Source organism: Anguilla anguilla, chromosome 2 (genome assembly GCF_013347855.1).
Source record: "Anguilla anguilla isolate fAngAng1 chromosome 2, fAngAng1.pri, whole genome shotgun sequence".
Lineage (NCBI taxonomy): Eukaryota > Metazoa > Chordata > Actinopteri > Anguilliformes > Anguillidae > Anguilla > Anguilla anguilla.
The window spans coordinates 29,888,604-29,896,102 of NC_049202.1; the positions used below are offsets into that span (position 1 = coordinate 29,888,604).

The 7,499-nt window shown below is 39.2% G+C and overlaps 1 protein-coding gene across 2 annotated transcripts in view; it reads left to right on the plus strand.

Moving 5' to 3' along the window:
* Positions 1-7,076, plus strand: part of stx4 (syntaxin 4) — a 71,506-nt gene extending 64,430 nt beyond the window's left edge. Inside the window, exons 10-11 of one of the 2 annotated variants that reach the window (XM_035404900.1) lie at positions 537-617; positions 6,101-7,076. In XM_035404900.1, coding sequence (XP_035260791.1) covers positions 537-614 — 78 coding nt within the window. In that variant the 3' untranslated portion in view covers positions 615-617; positions 6,101-7,076. Of the gene's footprint in view, positions 1-304; positions 481-536; positions 618-6,100 lie in introns of those variants that run through there. The other variant, XM_035404902.1, reaches the window with a different exon arrangement.
* The last annotated feature ends 423 nt before the right edge of the window (positions 7,077-7,499 follow it).

Consider the following 7,499-nt stretch of genomic DNA (forward strand, 5'->3'; position numbering starts at 1 on the left):
GAACATGTGCTGGCTGGCTACAATTCATTCCATGTAATGTATGCTGCATGATTGTTTGTGTTTATAGCTTGGTCTTTTCTATTTACTGCACTATGTATAGTTTAACAACGTTTGAAGACATTTGAGATTTCACTGTCAACTGTATTTCCTCCCCATTTTCATTTTTTTCATTCACTCACTCATTTATTCATGTACATTTCTTTTAATATATATTAGGGTGCATCAGACACCCCCATATTTTCTAAAGTGTGTGTTCTCCTTCTGTCCCTAATTAAAATTTTTTCCATTTGTTCCAAACTCGCAGGTGATGTGAGAGTAACTCGCGTCCCGCGGGCTTGGTTAAATTCTGGCGGCAAGCTCTCATTTTGGTCAACCAATCATTGCAACTATGGGCTGTGGTCAGCGCTCTCATCGTGTTGACCAATGGAATCGATTCTGAACGTTCGTCACACCTACGGGGCATGGTTTGTGCAAAACTGGTTAGGGGGAAAAAAAGACTTCCAGCATTTAAACTGTTTTCTTTTTTCTCTCTGCAGAAGAAGTTGTGGATTGCATTGTTCTGCTGCATTCTTCTGATAATTGTGGCCATTGCTTTGGGTTTATCCTTATCATGAAATGTAAGTTCACTTCTGCACTTCTGTACATCATAAATAAAAGGATGGATTTCAAGATATTACGGAACACTGTTATAGACGGTTATTGAAAGTGAAAAACACTAAAATTGTAATCATGTTGTAATCGTAGATACATAGATCCAAATGAATGTTTTGATTTCAGTGAATCATTCCATGAGACTTTGTTGTAAGAATGTGTTGAAACATTTTTACAGTGAAAGTGTGTTAGCTCTTATAAACTGTATTTCCATTAAATTTATTTGTGTAGTGCTTTTTACAGAAAATTGTCACAAAGATGCTTTACAGAGTAGCAAGGCAAGAGACAGAGCAAAAAGCGCAAACAGAGCGAACACCAGGCTCGGACCTCCAAATAGCAAGTACATGAGGTAAAAACTCCCAGTGGGCAAAAAACCCTCACAGTGGTGAGAAAAAACTCCCCAATGGGAAAAAATTTCAAAAGGAACCCGGCGACAGAGGGGGAGCTCATCCTCCACTGGCCAGCCTGGTGTAAAGTAGCAGTAGAATGGAATGTAGCAGAAATGCTACAAGGGATTTATCACAGCAAATAAAATGGGTTAAGCAGGTTACAGTTGAGGTGATAGGTAAAAGGAATAATAGAAGAACAAATGGTACAGTTCAGTATAGTGCAGTTTAGAGGCACTGTGTGATGGATCTGGAGCTTCAGGCTGCCTCAAGGCATGGCATTTCTTATTTACAGTAAGAAAATGTTCACATCTGAACATTTATTATGTCACTTCAGTATGAAGTGGGAGTGCCCTAGTTATATTATACCTTAAATTATTTGGGCACAACCATGATGAAATATTCACAGCCAAATAGTTTTTGAAAAAAACTTGAAGTATTTATTGGTTTATTAACAAGAAATGGACAGTACTATTACACGACAATAATACATTTCAGGCTTATACAATAGAACCTTTTTTCCAGGCTTACAAGATGGAGTGCATTCATTTAAAGTGAATCGCAACATTTCTCAAAGGGGCTTTGGGTATTGGGTATTAAGTTTGAAGCATGGAAAGACACTGTCACCTCCCATTATGCTTTCTGTGAAATTCTTTCTGACAGTCTTGTGTGTGCATCTCAGAGAACTTTTTTAAAAGCATAGTTTAATGTGAATGGCCAACTGATTGTTAAGAGGAAGGTTACTCACCACACACAAACATATGGATGTTTTCAGTGCCACAGTCAGAAAAAAGTTTGAGTTCTTTACCGGACCTGGGTCAAATACGTATTTGTTTTGGATACAAATACTTTTCTGTGCTCTGTTGATCTTCCCTGGTGTAATTGAGCCTACCAATATGACCAAAAGGCGGGGTTTGTACTTTTTGAGATTATTTAATTGGTTCCAATACACCAGACAAGATCGGTAAAGCGTAGAAAAGTATTTGAATCCAAAACAAATATGTATTTGACCCAGGTCTGTTTCTTACAAAGCTTCTTTATCCAAAGTACAGAAGCTTTGTAGATGAGGTGAAAGGTCTTGATGGCTTTTTAGCTACATTTTCCACATGCAAGCAGATGTAGCCTCTTTATTAGATTTCTAGTTGCTTAACTCGAAACTGATCCCTACCAAATTAGTATTCCCATGATTCATTTCTGGAAAGGTTTTCAAGAAAGTCCTGCAGGAAATGTTTCTCATGTTTACTAATTCTCATGTTTACCTGCTATCTCATGTTTACTAATGTTTGTCTGAATAACTAAGTTTGACTTTGATACCTAGGGCTCTATCTTTGCTAGTTTCAGACCGTCGCAGTTGTCATTTTCCCATCCAGCGCCCACATTGTTTAAATAGCAAATGTACTTGCGCCCATCTGAGTACCCATGGGCGTGTTGGTCTTAAAATGAGGTGTGGTCAGGAGCGTTGTTGGCGCATTGCTATCTTGAGGCAGAGGAAAGCGATTGCGTGATTGACCAACGAAAACCTTGTCTTAAGTCAATGGCGCAGTTTTTACTGTTACTTTAAGGGCGCATTATTAAGATAGTAATCTGCGCCTACATAGGCGGGTGCACAACACGCAATATTTTTAAAAAAAAACATGTCATAATGGTTAGTCATAGTATTTATCAGAATTATCCGCCAAATCCGCCATTATAATACCAATCCACCAAGGTGCAAGCGCACCTGGCTTTTAAAGGGAATGGGAGATGACACTCTGATTGGTTTATTTCATGTTACGCCCAAAACACACCTATGATTAATTAAGAGACTAAGTACAACCCCTTTGAACTATGCGCCTTACTTTGCGCTCAGATTATCCGCCGTTAAACTAGCAAAAGTGGATTTGGACACGCCCTAAATGCACTTGCGCCATGCGCTTTAGACTGTGCGCTTAGATCGTTAAAATATAGCCCCTAGTGTGAATGGTCAGTTTTTGAGGGAAGTTCAGCTAACTCCAAATTATGGGGGTTTGTGTGCCTCTTCTCTGATTAACTTGCTTACAACTTCACATATCTAAAAAGGGCACCATAACTAGGTCTACCATTTTTGACTCCGCTTGTTTTCTTGGATTGTACGTCAATCCTCCGCCAGCTAGAGGTCCTAATAGCCTCTTTGTCAAGCCCCTTCTCAAACAAGTATCCCATTTATGCACAGACAATGATTGACAGCGATGTTTACAAACAACACGTGTTAAATTTCATTCAGTTACTTACTACCATGGACATGCTGCAGTATTTTAAAATGTTGTACAGGGACATGATAGGCTTTGTTAGAAGCAGTGGGTAATAAAATTCAGAGCAGTTATATAGCATTTAACTTGCACAAAAAAGTTGTTTTTTTATCATGATACGAATCAAACAATTAACTAATCATGGTCTTCAATCAAGACGTCGAAGTAATAATCTCGAAGATTTTCATTAAAATAAATGTCTGTTAAGTCACTTAGGTAATTAGGTAAAACAGTGGTGATTGAGCCTATTATATTAATTTATATTATTATTAATGTAATAATTTATGATTAAAGAACTGGGTGTCTGTGGCGAAATTCCCGGGAAAAAATCACAAGCGGCGCATAGTTAGTGACGCGTTTTCCATCACCCATCAGTGGTTGGTCCGCCAGAGAGGGTAGACGGAGCTAACGCAACAGGCTCGCTCTTCAACTCACTTGTGTGTGAGCGGTGTATTGTTTTTCCCGGTGTCTGCTAGTGTTACAATAACAGAGAAAAGTGGGGGGGGGGGGGGGTTATGGAACCCTAAAAAGTTTTTGTGTAACATGAGAGGTCATATTATTTGTTGATGTAGATTTCCTATTACATTTGATGACAATGTAACGTTACTAAATTACATAGCCTAGCTATTTGAACAACTAACGCTAGCTACCGGACCATGTCAAGAAAGGCAACATTAGTTTAGACAACGTTGCGCACAGTATCCATCTCTCATAGCAGATAACGTTGCGTTAGCTAGCTAGCTAATGTAATTAACACAATGTAATGTCAGCTAACAATTAGAAAAAACGCTAGCTAATGCTACCGACTGGTACCGACCTCGCAAAACGTCTCTCGAATGCAATGCTACCTTGTTGCAACGTTGCAATGTAGCTAAATAAAGGTCAGTTCAGATCAATGATTCGCAACGAGACTGGATGCAACTTGCAAAATTCCAAGACGTCTGATTGTAAACGTTCTAACTGCACTTGGCGATTTGACAAGGTGGGTCTTTTGAGACCCCAGGCAACGGCTTCAGTCGCTCTGCAACTAACCAGTTCACACCGCAATTTTCTCTGCAACATTCTAAAACCGTTTTGTCTCGTTGCGAATCATTGATCTGAATTGGCCTTAACATTACCGTTATTTACATTGCCATGAAGTTCATCAATACATAGAGCATTAACCAGGGGTATAGGTGGAGCAGAGCCAGGTCTGATTTCAGTGTAAAATGTCAAACCGGAGAAAACTAAATAAAAGAATACAGCAGTATGGATTAGCGTTATTATTTTATTACGCTTCCTCATATGGTCCTTCAGCCTTGCCCTTTTTTGATGAAATCTCCTTTGCTTTTGTTTTATTATTCTTGTTCTGATTGCTAATTTAACACCCAGCTCCGCTTTATTCTCGAACAGTTTGCTAGCAAAACCAGAAACACCAGCGGTAACATTTTGCAAGGCAGTTGTTTCAAAAATATTACACAACAATCATTCACGAGAAAGACCGTTTAGTGTGCGCGAGATACATAATTGTACGAGCCGCAGCGAATCCCGCAAATTCTTCTCTGCAGTGTAAATATGTTAATACCGGGCTAAAGGTGGATAAAGAACCTCTGTGGAAATTGATCATCACTAATTCTACCCCAGGTCTGCTACAGCATTTTAACCCAGCTCAGAAGTGTAAAGACAGCTTAAGTTAGCCTAATGTTAGACAATTAATGTGTGTGTACATAACGTTACTTTTATAACAACCATTTTTCAGTAAATATTAAGTGTTATAGTTGGCGTGGCCCAGGTGCCAACTGACTGACGTCACACAGGCAACACTGGTTGGATCCGGTTGGATCTCTGGGAAGTGAGGTCCAAAAACACACCTGCAATTACTGCTTTTCGCCATTGGTACCGCCAAAGAGAACAAAACAGAAATCTTCGAGATTGTAACTTTAAGTATAATCAGAAGTCTTCTCACTGGGCAAAAAAACTTGATTTTTTTTTTTTTTTGGATTGGCTTGCAACCCCTGCCTTGTATGGATGCATTTTTCTTTTTACTCCAGGGATGCTCAGTCCTGGTCTTAGAGAGCCGCAGAGTCTGTTGGCTTTTGTTTTTTCAAAAACAGCGACTGATTCAGACCGAATAAACCAAGTTTTGTAATCAACTGTTTTAACTGATAAATTGCCATGCTGCTCAAGTGCTCAGTAACAACAAAAGCCAGCTGACCCTGCGGCTCTCTAGGACCGAGAGAAACCAGACCACTGGCTCAAAGGCATGCTTTTTGTAGCATTTAAACTTTTGTCTATGTTCACTTTTTCCTGACCCTCCCCATATTAGATCAACAAATTGTTTTTATAAATGTCTCAATTGGAAACTCAGTTGTACGATTAGTCACTTGCTTGTGCCGTTTGAGTGCCTTTGGGGACCCCTGGAGGATAACCATTGAAATACAAGTCTAAATCCCTGCAGGTCACATGGTGGAGTCAAACTGGCGGCCCTAACCATAAGATATAAACAACAGAATTTCTCTGCTGGTGACATTGGAATACTTTCAAGTTGATCAGTACAATCAGTTTCCTAATAGAATCATGTTTACACAGAGAACATTAATTTGTTTCTCTCTGACATTATTCATGATACCTCAGAATTTTTGTGTTGTCTGTTGGAAAGATCCCAGAATGTCATTGTTTTCTCTCCTTGCTGGATTTATACTGTTTGTCAATGTGATTTCCTATGTGTTACAGTCCACTGTCACTTTTCAGCTGGCATGCCATCCAGTCAATGGTCTGTATTGACCTCTCCTGCTTATTTTCTTTTTCATTTTACAGAACCCTTTGGCCTTGTACCAGTCTTAATGCCGTCGGCCTCACAGATAAAAGGAGCATCAGCCTTATTGACGAAATGCTATCTCTCACAGACACACACACACTCAGTTACAACAAAACTGTTTTTGTGCTTACCCAATAATTCCTGAAACCTTGCAATTTATTGACCCTAATTTTTTTAAATCTGTACTGCTCATTCCAAAGGCAGCAAAACGCTAAAAAGATAAGAATGCAGAAAACTGGAACATTATTTATGTTGGTAATGACCAAAAATGAGGAAATTTCCGTTCCTCATTCACTGTTCTTTACATCTAAACTGAGTGCTTATGCATCACTGATTGTGGAACTTACTGTTTTGAACCAGTTATGCACAGTATAGATACACACAGAGTGACTACAGTGTAGTGCACTACACTGTAGTCACTCTGTTACTTTTATTTACTGTGATAACTTTGTTTCAACACATATTGCGCTGTCTACAAATATAACACCATACTGTAGGTAGACAGGAGTTGGGTGTTTCCATACATTTTACCTTTTGAAACTTGGGAAAGTTTAATTTCTTTTTGTTTTGTCACCCGAGATACATTTTTCCTGTGTTTTGTTTTGCAGTCAATGACAGCTTGTAAAAAATATCAGCTTGTAGTAAACTTATGTTTATTGCTGTATACATGTATGTTGCCCATGTATATTAACTGTTCATCCTTTACAGAATGGGACTGACTCTTGATACTGTTGTGTTTTTTCTCGGATGCTCAGTACCGTGCCTTTGGAGGCCCTTAACGCTGCATGATGTTCTGTTATTCTTGAAATAAAACAGAGAATCATCCTGGCCCTAAATGGGGGAGGGGAGTGATGGTGTGTGTAAGCAGATCTGTGAGGCATACTACTCTGGTTTGAATTTTACAATGGACTTCAAAACAACATAAATTCTGATTCTTTGTAGTGTTTTTAAACAAATAAAATATTGTTTTCTGCATTTGCTTTTATGTTTCTTAATATGTGATTGTGTGATATATATACTGATATACTGTATGTGCACTGTGTTGGAATGCCAGGTATGCCATCCTGCCAATTCATAGCTTGGTGGGGCAGCATGCCCCATACCTATACAGCACCGAGAGTTTGGCACTTTTCAGGGTTTCCTTCAGAAATGACCACAGATTATGATCCCTTCAGAACATCACGTTCTGAAACTTTTGGCCTCATGAACAGAATTCACAAACAACTTCAGAGGTCCACACAATATGGCCCTTTTTTCTTTTTTCTGCCAATTACATCATCACAAGCAACTAATAAATGTTTTGGACTGGGGGTTCCCCCAAAAACCAGGGGGGGGGCCGACGGGAATCCACTCGGAACTGCCATTGACGGGGTGAACCCCCTTGAAACCAATGTCAGA